Source organism: Ursus americanus, chromosome 36 (assembly GCF_024610735.1).
Source record: "Ursus americanus isolate L20-20 chromosome 36, mUrsAme1.1.p, whole genome shotgun sequence".
NCBI classification, from domain to species: Eukaryota; Metazoa; Chordata; class Mammalia; order Carnivora; family Ursidae; genus Ursus; species Ursus americanus.
Genome location: NC_142162.1, coordinates 22,327,832 through 22,349,722, shown reverse-complemented (window position 1 = coordinate 22,349,722; position 21,891 = coordinate 22,327,832). Strand labels below are relative to the sequence as shown.

The window sequence follows — 21,891 nt, the reverse complement described above, 5'->3', positions numbered from 1 at the left end:
GATCTGTGAACTTGAAGATAGACAACAGACATTACTGAGTCTGAAGAACAGAAAGAAAAAGATTAAAGAAAAGCAAACAGCTTAAGGGACCCGTGGGACACCATCAAGAGGACCAACATAGGGGTGCCTGGGTGTTTTAGCTGGTTGAGCATCAGACTCTTGATTTTGGCTCTATGATCTGAGATCATATGATCATATGATCTGAGGTCATGAGACTGAGCCCTGCACTGGGCTCTGCTCTCAGCATGGAGTCTGCTTGGGATTCTCTCTACCTCTCTCTCTGCCCCTCCGCACTGTGCCACCCTGCCACCCCCTCAAAATAAATAAATAAATAAATCTTTTTAAAAAAAGAGGAACACACACATTGTGGGAGCTGCAGAAAGAAAAGGAAAAGGGGCAGAGAGAATACATGAAGAAACAATAGTTTAAAACTTCATAAATTTGATGAAAGACATCAATATAAACATCTAAAAAGCTCAACAAACTCCAATTAAGATGAATTCAAAAGAGAGCCGCACATCAGACACAGAGACAATCTTGAGAGCAGCAAGACAGACGTGAACTGTCACATGCAAGGGATCCTAAAAAAGAATACGAGCAGATTTATCTTTGGAAGCTTTGGAGGCCAGAAGATAATGGGCAGATATAGTCAAAGTACTAAAAGAAAAAAAAAGTCAACCAAGAATCCTTTATTGTGGCAAAGCTGTCCTTCAAACGTAGGACAGAAACTAAGACATTCCCAGATAAACAAAAGCTGAGAGAACGTTAAAACTAGATCTGCCCTGCAAAAAAAGCTCAAGGAAATCCTACAGAGTGAAATGAAATAACACAAGACAGTAACTCGAAGCTGTACAGAGAAATAAGGATCTCAATAAAGGTACGTGCATGAGCATTTTAAAAAGCAGTAAAATTTTAACACTGGTTTGTAGCCCTCAATCAATAGTAGTAGTCATGGCAATGCTGATCGTCAGGTGACACCTCTAATCCACAATACAGTAACCGCTATGAAAAATTAGATCATTATTTATAAGACGAGACTTTTTTTAATAAGGAAGAGAAATTTGAATGATAAATAAAAGCACTTAGGAGCTCAAAGACCTTATGGACAGATTCTGAGAAGCTAAAGTTAATGGATTTTAAAGGCAGTGAAAAATTTCAATCTCCAATGTTTTTCCTTCTTCTGAAAGAAATTCTAGGGTATTTTATGGCGGGGAGAGGAAAATGCCACAGTCACTAAATAACTAAAACTTCTGAAGATATATTCCAAGTTATTTTGGGAAATATAGAGCAAAACTCCCATCATAAAATTACTGGACTGTTTGCCAGAAGAACTTAAAATAGACCAAGTCAAAAATGGGTACAACCACATTTTTGTTTCATTAATAACAACTAACAATTTGGGAGAGCAGAGTAAATTTAAATACGTACTTTCAAACTACTATGTACTTTATTATAGTTGCTACCTTACAAACAGATAATTACATGTTTACAAATTGTATTATCTAAGAAGTAGTATAGTTGGTAACTAGACTTAAATTTTTTCACTAGTAACTTCCTGAAATATTTTTGAGTCCAAGGAAAAATCATTTCATTTTTGAAATAAAAATGCCAAATTCAAATTAGATCACTTCTAGCCAAAATCAATAATTGGTATCTCAAATAGTTGCTTCATATTTAGTTTTCTGGATGATATAAAAGCTAGTATCCTTTATAAAGACACCAAAAAATATCAAACTATATTATCATCAAATACATAATTTTACTAATTATCTATTAATAACAATTTGTCTTTAATGCAATGTTCTGACCTGAGTTGGATTTCAGACATTTTTAAAAAGAACAGAAGGAACAATGGCAGTGTTTCTCACATAACAGCAGTTCAGCTACAACAGAAGGGAGGGAGCCAGTATTCTTTAAATATATGTATGTCATACAGGAAAGACTGAGGAACTGCTCCAGATTAGAGAATAAAGACATGTGATCTTGTACTGAAGGAACAAAAATGTTTTAAAAACATTAGTAGGACAGTTGACAAAACTGGAATATGGACTGTACATTAAAGTACCTTATTTATGTTAAACTTCCTAAACAGGATAATTAAACTGTGACTAAGAAAATACCCTTGTTCTTAGGAAAAATACACTGAGGTACTTAGAGGTAAAAGGCAGAACATATGCAATTTACTTTAAATAGTTCAGAAACAAGTAACAGTGTGGGTGTGTCTGTGTGTGTGTACTGGGGGAGGGAGAGAGAATGACAAAACCAACATGGCAAAACGTTAAAAATTTGGTATATTTGGGGGAAAAAATCTGGTGTATTTGGGTAAAAGATACACAGGAGATCTTATACTATTCTTGCTAACAGTTGACTCTTTGCAAAGAAGTGAAATGGACAAACAAAAAAGGCATAAAAGCACAAATAAACGGGGGGGGGTAGGAAGTACAGTCAGTTAAGCATCACGGAGTCTGCTTAAGATTCTCTCTCCCCTCTCCCTCAGCTCTGCCCTCCCCTCCCCCCGCACACTTTCTTTAAAATAAATCTTTTTTTTTTTTTAAGTACAAATAAACAGTATTAGGAATGAAAGTGGAACAAAACTGAAAGCACAGCAAAACTTCAGAAAGTAATAAAGAATACAATGTATAAAACCCCAAATTTGAAAAAGTGAAATAGCCAATTTCCTGGGAATGGAAAATGAGATACGCTGTGATTCCTTCAGCACCTCTGAGAGCTATAAAGACCACCATCAAGAAGGCTATCCCCTGTAGAGAATTTAGAAGGGATTACTATCAGCAGAAAGAGGAGAAACTGTAGTCACTGACTTCTAATTAAGAACACTGTTCTAACTCCTCGTGGCCACACAAACAACAACATAAAATTCTTGGGCACAGGCAATAACCCCTGCTTCTTTACTTGGCTCTTTCCCAAGCCCCCACAGACTGTTAGATCTCTGAACTGCCAGACTAAAAACAACCTTAAACAATTCTCTTCTCCCTCTACTGGGTCTGCATAATTTGGAGAGGGGACCATACAACTCTGAAGAAGTCAGTATCAATGATCTGAGGATTTAACAGCCATGAATCCTTATTAATCAATTTATACAGCAGTATCTGTAACACAAAAACCATTTAGAAACACAAGAATATTCAAAAACATAATGATAGTTGGAGAGCTTCAGCCTTTGAGCTGAAGTAGACCAAAAAAAGGGGGGGGGATATATAAGATTGAAAAACTTAATAAACAAGGTTAAGCTTTATAAATCCAACCTTTTATATTACAGTGAATTGAAGCCTTTCAAAAGGCAATGGACATTGGAATGAGGAAAGGTCTCAAATCAGTAACTGAAGTTCCTCCCAAGAAACTAAAAAGAAAACAGAGCAAGCAGAAGAAAGAAAATAATAATAAATAGAAACCAATCAATTGAAATAAGAATCGATCAATGAAAAGAAAAAGAAAAAAATCAATGAAACAAAATGCTGGTTTAAAGAAAACATTAAAATTGATAAATCTCTACTAAGACTAACAAATTAAAAATGAACACACAAATCACCAATTTCAGGAATGAAACAAGAGACAGCACTAAGGATCTTGCAGCCTTTAAAAGTATAACTGATATATAAAGAACTTTTCAATCATAAGTTACGTAACTTAGAAGAAATGAACCAATTCTTTGAAAATCGTATATTATCAAAACTCAATCAAGATTAAAAAAGATAACCTGAATAGTCCTATAACCATTAAAGAAATTGAATTTGTAATTAAAAGCTCTTAAAGAAATCCCTCTATATTGTAATGATTTAACTGGAGAATTCTACCAAATATTTAAAGAACACCACCAATTTTACAGTCTTTCCCAGAAAACAGAAAAAGAAGGAACACTTCCCAATTCATCTTATGAGGCCAGTATTACCCTGACACCAACACCAGACAAAGATTAATATCAAAAAAGAAAACTACAGACAAATACCTCTCATAACTTAAATACAAAATTCCTTAACAAAATAGTAACAAATCTGGGCACCTGGCTGGCTCATGTGGAAGAGAATGCAACTCCTGATCTCAGGGTCATAAGTCCAAGCCCCACACTGGGTGTAGAGATTACTAAAGAAAGTGAATAAACTTAAAAAAAAATAATAGCAAATCAAACCCAATAATATATAAAATGATTATACACCATGACCAAGTAGGATTTATTCTAGGCTACAAGGCTGGGTCAACACTCAAAAATCAATCAACATAATCTATCATACCAACAAGCTAAAGATGTGATCATGTCAACTGCCTGCAAAAAGCATCTGACAAATTCGAAACCCATTTAGGATAAAATATATCAGCAAGTCAGGAATAAAGAATTATCTCAATTCATTAAAGAACACTATAAAAAACCCTGCAGCTAACATTTTACTCAAGGGTAAAAGACTGGATGTGTTTCCACTAAGATCTGAACAAGGCAAGGATGTACACTAATGTCATTCTTCTTGAACAAAGCACTGGAAGTTCTCGTTACTGCATAATGGAAGAAAAAGAAATAAAAGGTATACAGATTGAAAAGGAAGGAATACAACTGTTTGTGTATGACATGACTGTCTACATTAAAAAAAATCCCAGGGAATCCAAAAACCTCCTAGTTCAGCAAGGTAAGATGATACAAAAAATAATCACATCTCTATGCAATGAGCATGTACTAACCAAAATTATAAACACAATACTGTTCACAATTGCTCCAAGAAAAATGATACACTTAACACTACAAATATAGGAGTTACATGCTGAAAATCACAAAATGCTAATGGAAGAATTCAAAGACCTTACTAGAGGCAAATCACGTTCATGAATTAGAATATTCAACATAGTAAAGATATCAATTCTCCCCAAATTGACCCATAGCTTTAATACAATTCCTATCAAAATCCTATCAAGGATTTTTGTTGACATAGGTAAGATTATTCTAAAATTTATATGGAAAGACACAGACACTATAATAGCAAAAATAATCTTAAGAAAGAAGAATAAAATGGGAGAAATCACTACCTTACATACAGGGAAGGAGAAGGCTTACAGTATAGCTATAGTAATACAATGTGTGATACTTGTAGAGGGGTAGACAAATAGAGTAAATGGTGCTGGAAAAACTGGACATTCACAGGCAAAAACAAAATACAAAACAAAACCACCAACCTGACCTCAGTATTATGCATCATATAAAAATTAGCTCAACTCTGACTGAAGACTTAAATATAAAATGTAAAGCTATAAAATTTTTAGAAAAAAAATCGGAAAATCGGATAAATATTGGAGACTTGTTCTTGGACTTGACACCAAAATCGTCATCCATGAAAGGAAAAAAAGGATAAACTGAACATCATAAAATTTAAAACTTTGGCTCTGCAAAAGACCTCATGAAGAAGATAAAAAGAAAAACTACGGACTGGGAGAAAATATCTGCAAACCACATATTCCCACAAAGAACAGTATCTAGAATATAAAGAACTCTCAAAACTCAACATCAAAAAAACAAAACAATTCAATGAGAAAAACAGGTAAAGGTCTTGAACAGATTTTTTTACTGAACAGGTATAAATAAACACATAAAAAGATATTCAACATCATTAGCCATTAGGGAAATGAAAATTAAAAACCACAGTGAGTTCTCACTCCATACTTATCAGAATGACTACAATAAAAAATGGTAACTACACAAAATGCTGGCAAGAATGCTTCGAAACTGGATCGTTCATACACTGTTAATGGAAATGTAACATGGCAGAGCCACTCTGGGAAAAAGTCTGGCAGTTTCTTACGAAACTATCATACATTCAACAACTGCACTCCTGGTCATTTATTCCAAAGAAATAAAACTTAGATTCATAAAAAAATTTGTACGTGAATGTTCAGAGCAGCTTTATTTGCAATAGCACAAAATTGCAAATAGCCTACATGTCCTTCAGTGAGTCAATGGTTAAACAAATTTGGTACAAAGACATCACAGAATACTAACCAATAATAAAAGGAACAAACTATTGATACACTCAACAACCGGAATGAACCCTCACGGTACAACAGTGAATGAAAAAAGCCAATCCTGAAAGGTTACTTACTTATGATTCCAATTATATAACATTTTTGAAATTACAAAACTATAGAAATGGAGAACAGATGAGTGGTTGCCAGGCCAAGGAGGAGGTGGATGTGGTTATAAAAGAATAACAGGAAGGAGGATTCTTGTAGTTACTGAATTGTTCTGTATCTTTTCTGTCGATGGTAAAACTGTATAGTTCTAAATACACACCCAAGTAAGTACAAGTAAAAGTAGGAAAATCTGAATCTGATGGTTTGTATCAATGTGAATACATATTCTGATTGTGAACATACGACAGTTTTGCAAAATGTTACCAATGGGAAAACTGGATAACAAGTAACAGGATCTCTTCATATTATTCCTAACGACAATTATTAATCTATAATTGTCACAATAAAAATATCAATTAAAAAATCTACGGAACATCTGCAAAACTAGATTTCAGAAAAATGAGTATCAACTTCTGGTAGGGGAACCTAGGAGACATTAAGGACACTTCCCTATAATAAAGAACATCTCAAAACAACAGCTGAATCATACTTGCGTCTGCAACACTGGAAATTCCATTAAATTCTCAAAGAAGCCAACATTAGCACCAACATTTAACATTATTCTGAAGTTCTAGCTAATGCTATACAAAAGGAAGATAAGTTGTGTGAATGAGCTTTAAAGGATATCAGAAATGACCGCCCCCCAAAAAAAAGCATTTACAGCAGTCACACATTTTTGTTGTACCTAGGAAAAAACTTAAATGAGTGTACCTATGCCAAAAAAAAAAAAAAGACAAATTGTTTAGTGTTCTGAATGAGCAAAGATATACCAGTAAAAATGCGTAAAGACAACTAATAAGGAGAAAACTAGTATTAGCAGATATTAAACTACATAAAACTAAAACTAGTTAAAGAGTGAAATATTCACCTAGCAATCAACAGACAAACCAGTGGAACTGAATAGAAACCGGTATGGATTGAGCTGCATCCTTCTGCAATCTAGGAAGAAAAGCTCTCATCAGAAAATGGACCAGTTGGCACCTAGATTTTGGACTTCACAATAAATTTCCACTGTTTAGGCAGGCAATCTGTGGCATTTTGTTATGGCTGCCCAAGCAGACTAAAATAAGAAGTCTAAACCAAACCATCATACTGTTTATCATAAACTTAAAAAGTCTAGCACAAAGAAGGCACTCAAATATCTGTTGATTAAAAGAATAATATCCATCAACTAACCAATTAAAGGCATGCTACATTACATTTAAATTCTAATAAAGCAAAAATAGTGAGGAAATATTTATAAAGCTAATGAAGTCAATAATTTGGGTCAAAGAGTTTAGGCTTCAATTTAGCTATCAGGGAGGCTATTAGCTATCATTAACAGTTTAATGGCAGCTAGAATGTAATGGAAGAGATGTGCAATATACCACAATCAGGTATAAAACAGAAACACGAAGCCAAGATAATCCTGATGAGCCTGACAGACCAAATCAGCCAGTATAAATCAATCATTAAACAATGAAATATTACTTTAAAATTAATAATTGAATATTAAAGAGGAAATATAATATCGTCAGTAAAGAGAGCGCTGAAACCAGTGTTAAGCTGAAGTTTTCTGAAAAGACAAAAGCAACCAGAAAGGTAATGTGGGACACATTTCAAATCTTAATTTTCAAAAAACAGCTATTGCATGGCTCCAGAAGCAAGAGAATAGAAATGATAACAGGCAGGTTTTTTTTTTTCTCTTCAAGGAATACTGGCTATTTAAAGAATTAACTGGTGTAAAACAACTGCTAGGAGAAAAGTCACAAAATTCATGGCTATACAGAAAAGTCATTAATAGTACGATTTATTATCCTTTCTAAAGATAATAATGAATTGGTAATTTTAGACTAGATGAATGTTATTAATAAGCATTTCTTCTATTCCAATCCTTCCCAGGAAAACTGGTTTGCTCAAGGTGCTTTCTCTAACTCAATTTTCCTATTTTTCCATCTGTGACTTACCTGCGACAATAAAAAGGCAACTGTTCCTTCCATTATCATTTCCTCAGGACTAGCAAGCTGTCTGCCTGCATTCTCTATTTCACATAAACTTTTAACATGCTATTTTTACAGTTATTTAGTTAATGTAAAAGAAGGGAAGGCATTTCCATAAGTTCAAATGCATGCTTTTGGTGAATCATGAATGAATAATTCAGTAAGGCAACATCATGGAAAGGACTACTTTGGGAAACAGACAGATAAATTCAAGACAAAAAAAAAGAGCAGTGACCAGGTTATAAATTTTTTTGTGTTGAGATAAAGAGACAGAATTGTCTCAAGGAAGTTTTTGGAAACTACTAAAGAAAATATCAGACCCAAGCTTTAGACGTTCAGTATGATAAGCAATATAGAAGAGCTAGAGAAAGTTTAGGTAAAACTGGGCCATGAAAAATATTAGGAGCCTTATCTACAGTAATCCAGGCAAGATAGGAGAGATGTACACATGAAAAGAATGAAACAGAATCAAAAACAACACTTGTTTGAATAAATGGAAGAATCACTAACTCCTACCTGGGTCTATGACTATTATTGCTGCGACATTTGAATTCATTCACCAAGTCCACGAAAAAAATCCAAGACCTTACATAATGTAGCATAAAATCTCAGCCAGAATTACAGATTAATTCTACTTTAAGGATACTCAAGATTTGAAAGTCCAAACATATAAAGTAAAATATAAGGCCTAATCCAAATAGAAATCTTTGCTCAAATGTTACCTACATTTTCTCAGTAAAACCTTCCTTGGTTATCCTACCTAAGGTTTTAACAAACCTCCCTACAAATAACTCCCTACCCCCTTTTCCCTGATTTGTTTTTTCCCCTTAGCATTTAGAATTGTCTAGCATATTATTTATTTTATTTATTATAATATTTCTTCATCCCTCACTAGAATGCGTATTGCCTTAAAAACTGGGACTTGTTTATTTACATATCCCCAGTGCGTAGAATAGTGTCTAGCATATAGTAGCTACTCAATAAATACTTGTTACATGAAAGACTCACCCTTAAAAAGGGAGTATTCCCTTTTGATAATGTAGGATTCAATGAAGTTTCTTTAGTGCAAGGTAAGCTAAAAACTCAGCCCATACTGGCAACTGAAATATGAATGAGAGTGGTCTGAATGACTGACAAGAAAAATTTAGATTGGACTCAAAAAGAAAATAATAAGGAAGATACTAAAGCCAGAAGGAGTCTAGTGAAGTTGGGAAAAAACTGGAGGTACAAAGTGATAGAGTAAGCACAACATTCTAAGTGCTAGAAAAGGGGAATAAAATAGAAATGACAGGAAATTGTAAAATTCCTCAAATAGAACAGTTTTGAGTAACAACCAGATCCAGGAAAGTAGGTTGCTGAAAGGAAGACCAGAAGGTCAAGACTATGCAAAGAAAAGCTGCCAAAAATGATGATGAGGCTCAGATGTGGAAAAGTTGGCTATGGGAAGGAACTGCTACAGTCAACAGATGAAAATAAAAGCTAGAGGATGGTGATCTGAATGGTACAATGTGTCAACAGAGGGATGTATATACATGGGTGATAGAGTAATATTCTGTAAGAAGAGTAAGGAACAATAAAAATGCTGAACTACTTCTACTCCCACTCCCACTTCTCCCCCTAACTCTGTGGTCTTATGGTGAATAGAACCAGTATCTTCCAAGAGAAAGAGCTGCTGAATCCTAAGTGGAAAGCTAGTTCATGCAACTGGTTTTCAATGGAGGAAGAGTTCTGTAGAAGGACTGATATTTCACAATGGAATAATTCACAGAGGCATAGTGGGAAAGGCTAAGCAGGAAACTGTTCTGTACTTTCATAAAGTTCAATTCAAGGAAGAAAGATGATCTCTGATCTTCTAAGATTTCCAATGGCGGACAATGGGTGAGTCTCATTTTTAAAAAAGCCACTGCTATATTTTAACTACTTTATTTTCTTCCTAGAAAACAAACACTCCACTTTGTTTTAGCCTCTAGTAAATGGAAAGAATCCCCATTTTTAAAATGTGTCTTTTTAAACAACAGAACCATTATCTTATAGGCATTTTAACTTTTATAACCATTTTTATCCACAACCTAATTACTTAATAATCTAAAAAACAATTCCTTAAATCTTTGGCAAATTCTTAAAACTTGAAATGTTTCTTATTTTTCCTTTCTTCATTTTAATATTACTTTGTCACTCTAAGCTTACAATGATATCTATAACTTTGCTTTGACATAGCACAGTGCCTTTTTCTTATTTCCACAGAATGTTTTAAGTAATCCAGATGTTTTAAGAGTCCTACTTTATTTTTCTATACAGCCTACCCCATTTCTTGTTATCTCTTAGTATATATTAAGCTTTTAAAAGCAAAATAACCTTTAAATTAGGATTTTTATTGTCTACTACATAAAAATATTTTAAATAGTTATTTTAGAATCCCATGATAATTAAAAACTGTTTAGTAATACTTTAGCAAAATTGTAAATATTATTATGGATAGTTTATTCGAGTACTCATAAAGATTCTAAAGGTATAATTCAGTGTTCAAATTTATATATTACATGCAACTTAGCTAAAATGGTCAAATAATATAAACTATACATATGGTAAAATACTCTGATAAAATGTTTGCCTATAAGAGTGTCATATTAACAGAGAACGGTCACTGTATCTAGCGAAAATTGAATGCAAAAGAGAAAGTTCTTATCATGGAAAATGTGAAGCTCCACAGTGAAGATTATCTACCCAAATTAACAGTTAAATTTTAGTTAATTAGCATTTTTTAAAAATGTGATCCAAGATAACACTTTCATTGAAGAAACCAAGGCTGTAAAGATTTAGAAGGAAATGGCGGCTACAATTCATATAAATTAAAAAAAAAAAAAAAGCAGTTCTGAGAATCCACCCTTGTCAAAAACCATCTCACCCATCCCCAAGAGTCATTATTACCTAATAAAAGGTAATATTTCATTATCTTAGGCTACAACACCAAAACCTAGTGTTTCTTTTGAATTCCTTCTCAATCATCAATAAAATATGAAAGTCAATGTAGAGCAGAACTTTCCAACTTTTTCCTCGGGCACACTTAGAAAAATAACATTTGTAAGGCAACCAGGAAAGCGGAGGAACTGCTAGTGGTAAAGAGAGAGGCAAGCAGCCTGGGAGCTCCAGTCACTTTGACCTATTCATGAGCTCTAATTTAGAGTATGAAAGGGTAGCCTGAGAAATAAATTTCACCTTTGTAAGCATCATAAAAACAGGCAAGTTATAGGTAAACACCACAGGAAATAATTTCTGATCTCTCTGAATGAACAAATGAATGAATGAATGAATGAATGAGTAATGACCTACTTACACAAAAGGCTGCCTTCCTGAAAAAATCCCAGTCAGCCTGCTCTTTATCTGCGTTCCCTTTCTTGTTTAAAAAAAAAAAAAAAAGTGAAATATAGCCCTTTGGGAAGTGTAACAAGACATTTTTAGTACAAGTAATTGTAAATCAAAGACTGGAAAAAGTCTTCTACCAAAGTGCTTCTTTTACCCTTGAGAAAAGCCATCTTTCTTCTTCACTATTGTGAACCAGTATTCAGACTGATACGCACTCTTTAAAGTATCATCTAGTATTTCTTTATCAGCTACACACAAGTGTTCTCAGATTACTAATCACGATCCTTTCTTAAAGTGCACAAGTTTGCCCATAGGGTATGAGAGGCAGGTATCTCACGTCATTTCTAAAATTCATCTAAGGTAGAAGATTCTAAGATGTGACTCACATAAAAAAATGGGTACAGAACACAGTTTTTACCAGATTAACTACTGCATGGGGATAACAGTTAATTGCAGTTTACTCACCAAGGATTTTTAAAGAAAACCATAATTAACTTGGGAAGAAATTTGTAAACTCAATAGACTCGACAGTCATAAGGTACTTCTTTTTTAGGTAAATCATGAAACTAGAATCCAGAAAAATGGATTAAACTAAAACTAATCAACAAAAATATCTGCAAATAAGGACATTAATGATCCCAAAATGCAGTGATCATGAAAAAGATATATACTTCAATTCTGTTATTGCTTCAGAATTATCTTGACCAAATGTGCATTACCCAAGAGAGGGGGCCAAATTATTTCAATGTCCCTGTCCCATTTGTCTTGAGATTCCATAACACTTTGTTATTTTCAATTTATATCCATGCATTGCTGCCTCTGCCTTTGATTACACGAGTCCCCATCACCTACAACTCTTTACTATAGCTAATCCCTACAAGAAAAATGGCAACCCTCCAACTGAAAGTCATTTTTCTTCTATGTCTACATAGAGACAGACTTATCATCTGTGTTTCACAAATAAGTTTCCTCTAGGCGAAATGGTCAGGTGAAACAACACATGTTCCGATTCCTAGGTCAGCGCTTTCTCAGAAAAACCTCTTTTCTTGTTAGTCTGTTACGATTCTATACCCCAGGATTAGGTTATGGGCTCAAATTAAGTCCTGACATAAGGAAGTAAGTTTTTGTGTGTTCTTTCCGAACCCCAGTTTTAATTCTCACTAGCTTTATGTCAAAGCCACACTCCACCTAATCCATCAATCTGAACTTTCTCTGACCAGCTCCACTCCTAGTTAAGGAGTAAGATTTGGTCCCATATTTAATTATCCTAAAGTAAACTGTCCACCTTCATTAACATAACTAATACTCTGTTTCACTCTGATATTCCTTTTCTCTACTGCACATCTAGGTTATCTTCTGCTTGTTTTTATGCTTTTTCTAGCAAGCTTTTTCCCTCCAACTCTTTCTCCACCTTTGACTTCTGTCTTCTTTTTTCCCATTTTTACAAAATTAAAACATGCCTTAAATCTTCACTATTTCACTCCATTCCTAAAATCTACAACCTCTCCTCCAATAACATACCCATTATTATTATCTCAGACAAGAAGCATAAACTCCAGAACAAGTCATCACAGGCTCTTTCTTAGAAGTTTACAAGGCTTATTTAAATAAGCATTAGTATATGCCAGATTATGCAAGCTCAAAACCACCTTTAAATATTTAAACTTTTAGAGATGACATGTTAGATTTATTATATACACTTATGACTTCAACTGGGGTTTCCACAATCCTAAAAACACATTCTGGTTAATTGAGATACCTTGTCAGGAATGAATCATAAACTCAAAAAACAGAGTTGGAAAGCTTTCAAGAGGATTTAGGGTAACTCTCCATTTAACTGAGGCAGATATTGGTACACAGACAAGTTGGGCAACTTTCTAAATTACTAAGATAATTCAGTAGTAAAAAATATCCAGAAAACAAACCAGAATTAAAAGTAGATTTATTCAAAATGTTCATATATTGAAAGAATTATTTGGAACTTAAAACACATTTTCAATAGACATAACATTGTTGATGCTAACTAAATGGGCTTACAAACTAGTCCACAATTACATATTTAAAGGGAATTCTAGGTCTTCTCAAGAGTCTTAGAAATTTCTGGCATTTTATTCTCATTTTGCTTCTAAGTGTATGCTTTCCTTTTGCTTGATGAAGAAATGACATTAACATGACTGCAATTGTTTTTTGGCTCACAAATGAAATAAAAAAGAGCTTTCCACACCAATTAAGAGAGTAAATATCTAACATTATCAAAGTTTAGATTCAGTTTTAAAATACACAGATGGAAGAAAACACTCATCTAGGTAGAAGACAGGAGAGTTAAAAACTAGTCTGGCAACCAGGTAGTCTTATGAGCCTAGAATAACTAGACTAATAGAGAATGAAGAGAAAGAACCTGAGAAAACAGACTCCAGAGTAGGAGCCAGTAAAATTTTCTGTAAAACTCCAAATACTTATTGTCTCTACTGCAACTACTCTACTCTGTCACTGTAGTACGAAAGCAGCCATAGACAAAGTGTAAACAAATGAGTTAGGCTATGTTCCAATAAAACTTTATTTATGGACATTGAGATTTGAATTTAACATAATTTTCATGTGTCACAAAATTGTTACTCTTCTTCAATTTTTTTTCAATCATTAAAAAATGTAAAAACGATTTTTTTTTAACTTGAAGACTCTTTTTTAAAGATTTGATTTATTTGTCAGAGAGAGAGAGAGTAAGAGCGAACACAAGCAGGGGGAATGACAGGCAGAGGAAAAAGCAGGCTCCCCGCTGAGCAAGGAGCCCAATGCGGGACTCCATCCCAGGACCCTGGGATCATGACCTGAGCTGAAGGCAGTTGCTTAACCAACTGAGCCACCCAGCATCCCCGTAAACACCATTCTTAACCCATGGGTCATACAAAAACACAAGGCAGGCCTGGATATTCCCTGTGGACTGTAGTTTGTCAACCACTAGTCTACGGGAGAGTGAGAAAGAAGGAAAGGCAGATTGTACCTAGTTTAATAACTAGGGGGGCTATTCATGCATTAAACCTGATAAAAAAATGCAGCTCCTTTCTAACACATATACATTAATGAGTCCCAGTTGCAAAGAAACAGGCAACAGGCATATTTCACCGTCTTTAAGATTAAAAGAGCTTAGAAACATAATCACTGATCCTGGGCAAAAATCATTCTCCTAATGGTAACTGATTAAAACTTTAAGTAGATAATTCATTCTATAGAATCTTAAAATTATAGCAGTAGATACATTATTCATTACCATTTTGTCCCTGAGTCGCTCTCCACGGATAAAAAAGTCAGCACAGCCATTCTCTTCCTGGTGAGGGACTTTGAAGACAGTGACGCAGCTTAGTCCACTCCCTCCAAGTGGTAACCATCCACCACTTGAGTCATCCCGGGTCATCACCACAGCTCGCACTCGTGCATAACTATTACTAAAACAGATGCAAAGATTAGAAATTAGGTTTTCCATAAGCAAGAAACAGCCAAGCTGTCAGTCTTATTTGAGAAATCAAAGACCACATTAGTTAATGTGTGATAACTGTTTCCTACTTCCATGACAGTCCACAAAGTAACCTACATGAAAGAGGTAAAAAAAAAAAACAAAAACAAAAACCACAAACTTAAAAGGTTAACCTTTATTTTGAAGACTAACCTTAAAATAAAAGACTGCAGATCTCGTATTTCAATTCATCATTTGAGTAGTTCAAGTACATCTGATTGCCATGGAACAAGTTATAAAGGACCCCAGGGACAAATATTGTCAAACTACATAGGCCACGATCAAACTTGTCTATTTATGTCCACCTGTTACAATATAACCAGGACAAGTTACTGCTATATTTTAGCACATTTAATTGTGACATCTGTAAGTTTCTAACATTTCGAGATTATTAAATAAAGTGCTGAAGCAAATGCAGTACAGATGCCACATTTTTTATTTCTTCTAACAACTGGGAATCTAAATCACATAGATCATATAAAGACAAATGTTCTATTTCAAGAACTTATCAAGCAAATTCATCCATAGAAACTTCTCATGCTCTCTTTTTAGCAGTCTCTAAAGAGACCACATCCTAGTTCTAGCCAGAATCATTTCCCAATATTAACCACAACTGTTCTTTACATAAAATCTAAGAAATGTGTCACATAAACTAATATTCTAGGTTACTGACATCTAAGCATTTTAGTTTCAAATTTTCAATGTAATAATTATTAATGAAATCCTTTCTAAAAGTAGTACCCCTTGATAAATTCTTAGAAAATTGTATTAAATATAACTTACACTTGTCTTGGTTACTATGAATAACAATTGAGGTTCTATGTAACAGTTCTGTGCTACTTAGTGTCTTTGCATGTTCAAAGTGTTAGGTTGCCAGTTGTCATTTCTGTTGTGCTAGTTCTTGTCTGAAATCTCCCCCTGGTTGTTGTTGGTTTTTTTTTTTTTTTTTTTTGCTTTATATATTTATTTCGTTGAGGTATACTTTACATACAGTAACATACTGATCTTAAATACAAAATTCAACAAATTCTGACAAATGTACACATCTGCATAACCAACATGATAATCAAGATATGGAACATTTTCATGACTCCAGAAAATGCCCTTAAGCCTCCTATCCATCAAATAGGTAACCACTATTCTGTTTCTAAGCAAATAATTAGCTTTGACTGTTATGGGCCTTCAATATCCATGGGATCAAACAGAATCACCATTTGTACCCTTTTTGTCTGACTTATTTGACTCATTATGCTGTTGTATTAGTTCACTCTTTTTTACTGCTAAGTAGTCCTCTCACTGAATAAATACATCACAATTCACTTAATTCTGTCCTGTGTTCATGGGCATTTGGATTGTTCCTAGTTGCTAGCTATTATGAATGAAGCTGTTATATAAATATTCTTGTACCAGTCTTTTTGTAGACATTTGCTTTCGTTTCTCTTAATATGGAGGAATGGAACTGATGAGTTACAGGACAGTATGTTTAACTATAAAAGAAATTATATTTTCCAAAGTGGTTTTATCATTATTCATTCCCATCAATAATGCATCATAATTTCAGTTGCTCCATATCCTTGCTAACATTTGGTGTTTCCAGTCTTTTAAATTTTACTCATTATAGTGAGTTTACAGTGGCAACCCATTATGGTTTTAGTATCAATTTCCCTGATGACTCATGGTATTGAACAACTTTTCATACGGCTATGGGCCATTTACATGCCATCCTCTTTTTAAGTCTTTGGTCATTTTTTTATTATGCTTTTATTTTTGATTTTTAGAAGTTCTTTATATATTCTTGACCCAAGTCTCTTGTCAGAAAGCTGTATACATTTAAAGCATCATTGTGCTGTGGTTGAGTGAGGAGTCTAAAGTCTTATCTTCACAAGTTGGATCCTGGCTCAGCAACTTACTAGCTGTGTGTCCTTGAGAAAGTTACTGTATGCACCTTAATAAATGTAAACAATGCCTGACACATAATAAAAAATATGTAAGTATTAATTATTATTACTAAAACAAATAATTAAAATTGTAGAAGTCAGCCTGGTAATTCAAAGCCAAGAAGGACCTGGGAAAAGATAAAATTTACACAGTCAACCATAATTCTCTATTATTGGAGTCAAACTAATTTTTATGGGAAGCGCTACAAGTCTTTAGCTTTACAGGTTACTGTTCTAAGCTTTTATTATTCAGTTATTCAGAGCCTCTGATTCTTGTCTGGGCCCCATTCTTATCAATCTTCAACTCAGACAACGCATAGCACAAAAGCTGGTCTGACAGAGGTACCAAATTGGGAGTCCTCCTCTTAGGATGGGCTGGAACAAGTACCTCTACTATAAGTAAACATGACATGCATACCAACAAGCCAGGGAAGCTTCTTAGACTGAGAACCAGCTTGGAGGGATACAATACTAGACAAAGGTCATTTGGTTTGTCAAGAATTTAACCTAAGGATACTCTAAAAGCACAGCACATGGACGTATTGGGTTCAGATTAAATGTCTGTGAACTGAACTCATTCATTTAAAGGTCAATATGTTTGAAGTTCAGTCACAAAGGTAGAACCTGGGTTAAAACCAAAATTCAAGTTCCCAACAAGCATTTAAGTATTTATTTTACTGTAAGATCCTGACTCTTCCTTCTTATCTAATTCTGTAGTAAACTGGGAAGTTTAAGAATTTTATCCTAGGTTCCACAAGACTTACAAAACCCAAGGAGTAAAATAACCCATTCAGAAGCTCAGGGTATATTTTGAGTTCAGAGTGTAAGAGTAGTTAACCTCTTTAGGGTATAAGCTCTTACTTTTTCATCTTTGAATTTTACTAATTCTCATTTAAAATTTGCATAATGCTTCTCAGCATATTTTATATTTTAAAAATATAAAAATGTCCATAAATAAAGAATATTAGAAAATATATAAAAATCCTAAGTAGTTATTTTAGGATGGTGAAGTTAGGTATTTTCCCTTCATTTCTGTTTCTTCAAAATTATTTTTAATTAATATTTATAAATCAAAAGTGATTTAAATATAGAACTTACTACATTTTAACTATGTCTTGGCTTTTCTCAAGATACTGTAAAAATTTTAGAATGTTCTTTTTAACAATGTATGAATGCATTTTTTCAAAAAAGTATCCCTAACATAACTCTCTTTGCTAACCCAATTATTTTGGTTTCTACTTTATAAAGTGCCACCTCAAAGAGACATATTGTCCTTTCTAGAAAAATCAGATAAAACAAAGATCTCTTTAGTAGAAGAGTAATAAGGCTGCCTGATTCACTGTTCACTTTAATACAATAAAAGAAGTTTTAAAGCTGACCAGTAATTTATGTACTTTTTAAAATCTCATGCTTTCAACTATACCAAATATGTCATTGTTTCCCTTATCTATTCAAGCTGACCCTTCAAGCTTTAAAGTACTTCAGGAGCTCACGTAAATAAATCTGTATTCCCCTACCACAGCCTTTGTTAGTTTATAACTGAACAACTCAGCTTCCAACTTTAAGACCTAAGACTAGAATACGTACAATAAAATTTTTCAAGCTGTTAAATAAATGTGCAGGATGGGGTTTGTTGTTTGTTTTTAAAGAGAGATCTTCCTTCCTGCCAAGGTTAATCTTTTCACCTGTGCTTTTAATTTTTATAATCTCTTTACCTTCAAATGTCTTTTCCCAAATAAAAGTAGTAACTCTTTTGTCTAAAACATGCAACCTCACCTAAAGACTAATGGTAGCTCTTACAAACTGCCGTATCTGCCTTGCAGCATAATAAAATTTGTACCTGTAATCCCCTCCTTAGATAAAAGTGACTTTAGAGCAAGGAACAAAATTGTATTATTCTATTTAAAATAATAATAAACACTTTTCCCTGATCATGTAAACAGAAGCCCATCCTAGTAAATGTGGAAAATAAAGAAAAATAATACTTGCCATCACAGAGTTAAAATATTAAGAACTTGTTGGATTTTACTCTGTTTATCAGATTTGTAATCTATTAGTCTATTAGTCTGAGGCAATAGCTATTTATGATGACAATTTATTCTTATTGCTAAGAATGGAACAATTACCCTCTTGAGCTGCTTTAATACTTAGTTGAAAGGTACTTGTTCTCAGTGATTTATCTTAAAAAAGTCAAACCTAGACTACTTCTATAATTTTCTGAAATAGTTTAAACTAAAGCTCTATTCTTTCCTGTGGTAGTGGACTACACAATAACCACTTTTCAGCCTAGCTTTTATTCTGATGAAACGAAGAGGCTCTTGCTGTAAAACATAGCTGTGTTTCCTTTATTTCATTCAAAATCTAAATTGCATCTCAACTGCTAATCTCTGATCTCATCTTAACATCTTAACAATTATATCAAATATATCCTTTCAGCTATAGTCAGCAAATTAGAAAATTAATGTAGAAGTGCAGGTGAGAGGTAATGTTGTGTTGGCCTTGGGTGATAATACTGGACACAAGAGGAATAAACTGATTTGGGTCTATTTTGGTGGAAGAGCCAGGAGGATTTATTGATGGGGTTAAGCAAGTGTTCTAAATTACCTAAAATTCTTAGTCACCATGACCTTTATTTTCTAAAATTTTCAACTGGTACTTCAGTAAAGTTAAAGGCAACAGAAGAGAACCAAACATAAAGATAAATTTTGACCCTCTTGTATTGATCCATGTAGTTTCTTTTGAAATAGCAGTACTGGATTATACATAATCCAGAACAACTCTAAAGCTGTACATTATTGTATTTTGTAGTAAATGCCTATTACAGTTGCATTTTCAAATTTGCACATCGGCAAAAACATTTCTTATCAAATCAGGGTACAGTCATGGGGCTACTACAAGCCCCAGTAGTCTAATATGAAAAATGTCCTTGGCCAAAAATGGCCTTCTTTTTTAGTTTCTCTTCTCCCTTGTATCATACTCTTGCTTTTATTACCAAGCTTATTATATACACCTACCCAACTGCCTTCTTGCTCTCTTCATTCTTTCTATACTATCTCTAATTTTCAACTGAGTTGTCCTTCTACTGATTTGCATAAATTCTTTATATTAGCAATGCTAATCCTCTGCCAGTTCTGTGAATTATAAGTATCTTCTGATCTGTGGCTTCTTTTATTTTTGTCATGTCTTTCAAAGAACAAAGCTTTTCTTTTACCATGGTCAAATGTATTTCTTTTCCTTTAATGATTTGTGCAGGTGACTTTCTATAAGATCTCATACATATCTATTATAAACCTTTTACATTCTATTAAGAGATAAAACTTCTTTTTCTTTTTAAAATCATTTCAGCAAACAGAATTCTCTACTTTCTCTGAAAGTAAGAGAGTCCTTAAAGTCACCATGTCTGGAAAATATTCATATATCTACTTTATTATAGCCCATGACCACTGACCAGAAGTTAAATCCAACTTGGTCTTGGTTTCTCAGCTATACATGATTCTGCTTCCTCTGGGCACGGCAACCAAGCCTGTTATACGTAGCGCTGGTGACTTGACACCTACCTTCATTAAGTTCTTTCTGTATCTAGGATCCCCTATAGTCCAGCATGGATTTATACCAGAAAACTTCCCCATCCCATTCTGAAGGCTAACCCAACCTCTAACCTTTCCTACCCTTCCATACTTTAACACTTCTAGGTGCATCTTTTTTTTAATTTCACCTATATATTGAACATTACTTCAAACAGAGCTCAATTATATTTTCACCAAAACACTGCCAAATTATTACAATGATGTTGCCAATATACATCATTTATGCCCTTACCTAAGAAGTTTCCTAACCTAAAGAAGATTTTTTTGTGTGTGCTGTAAGCTGATCTTTATTTTTTTTAATTAACATATAATGTATTGCTTCAGGGGTACAGGTCTGATTCATTAGTCCTATATAATACTCAGTGCTCGTAACAGCACATACCCTCCCCAATGTCCATCACCCCATTACCCCATCACCTCACTCCTCTCCCCCCTCTTCAGCAACCTAAAGAGGATTTTTAATATAGATTTAAAGCTTGAAAGTACAGAAAATTTTATAACAAGGAGAGACTGTGGTCAGAGATTACTTAGAAAGTTATTTTAACAAATTTTACATAATAAAGTATCTTAATAAATGTATTTATATAGACAATTCTGATTATCACTTTGTCACAACACCACAACTATCTGTAATGGAAGCTGGGAAATGCAGTCTATATATATTTCCAGGCAACCGTGTGCCCATCTGAAAATTGGGAACACTCTTACCAAAGAAAAACAGAACAGATACAAGGGACTAATTAGCAGTCTCTGGCAAAAAGGTAAAATAAAAAAATTACAAATAAAAACGTAAGACCTTGGAACCAAACTGTTCTCAGAATGAAGTACAAAGGTGCACTGGGATAGGACAGTAGAGAGGAAGAAAGGAGAGAGGAACAGACAGAAAAGGAGAAAAAGACTAAAAACAAAACAAAACAAAAAAAAACAACAAAAAAAGGAAAGTGTTTCAGAAATGGTAAGTTTAAAAATAGTCAGCTAGACCATTATTGAACGACCAATAGGCCGTGAGAAATGTACACATTTAGGAAAGAGATCTGAGAAAAAACCAGAACTGTACAAATAAGTCAATTTGTTGTTTTGTATAGTAATGGTTCTTAAATTGGGGGCTCAGGGTAATCACTGATACTACTGAAATTGTGATTAAAGTTACAGACTATTTCCCCTGAAGAAAAAATATATATGGCTTAAAAAAAAAATCACATTTGAATACAATTTTGGGGATTCATAATCCCTTCCAAGAGGTTCACAAGCCTGAGATGAACAATACTCGACCTAAAGGGCAGAGTTGCTCTACGATAGGTTTTTAGGCCCCATAATTCACAGATTTGTGAAGATGATATTTCCTTGCAAATGAGTTACCTGAAAGCTGGTTAGGTGGAGTTACATGA

The 21,891-nt window shown here is 33.9% G+C and overlaps 1 protein-coding gene across 2 annotated transcripts in view; it reads right to left on the bottom strand.

Annotated features, from left to right (window-relative positions):
* Positions 1–21,891, bottom strand: part of SPRED1 (sprouty related EVH1 domain containing 1) — a 116,360-nt gene that overhangs the window by 41,544 nt on the left and 52,925 nt on the right. Inside the window, exon 2 of one of the 2 annotated variants that reach the window (XM_045816051.2) lies at positions 14,737–14,911. In XM_045816051.2, the coding sequence (XP_045672007.1) occupies positions 14,737–14,911 (175 nt within the window). Of the gene's footprint in view, positions 1–14,736; positions 15,091–21,891 lie in introns of those variants that run through there. The other variant, XM_087859202.1, reaches the window with a different exon arrangement.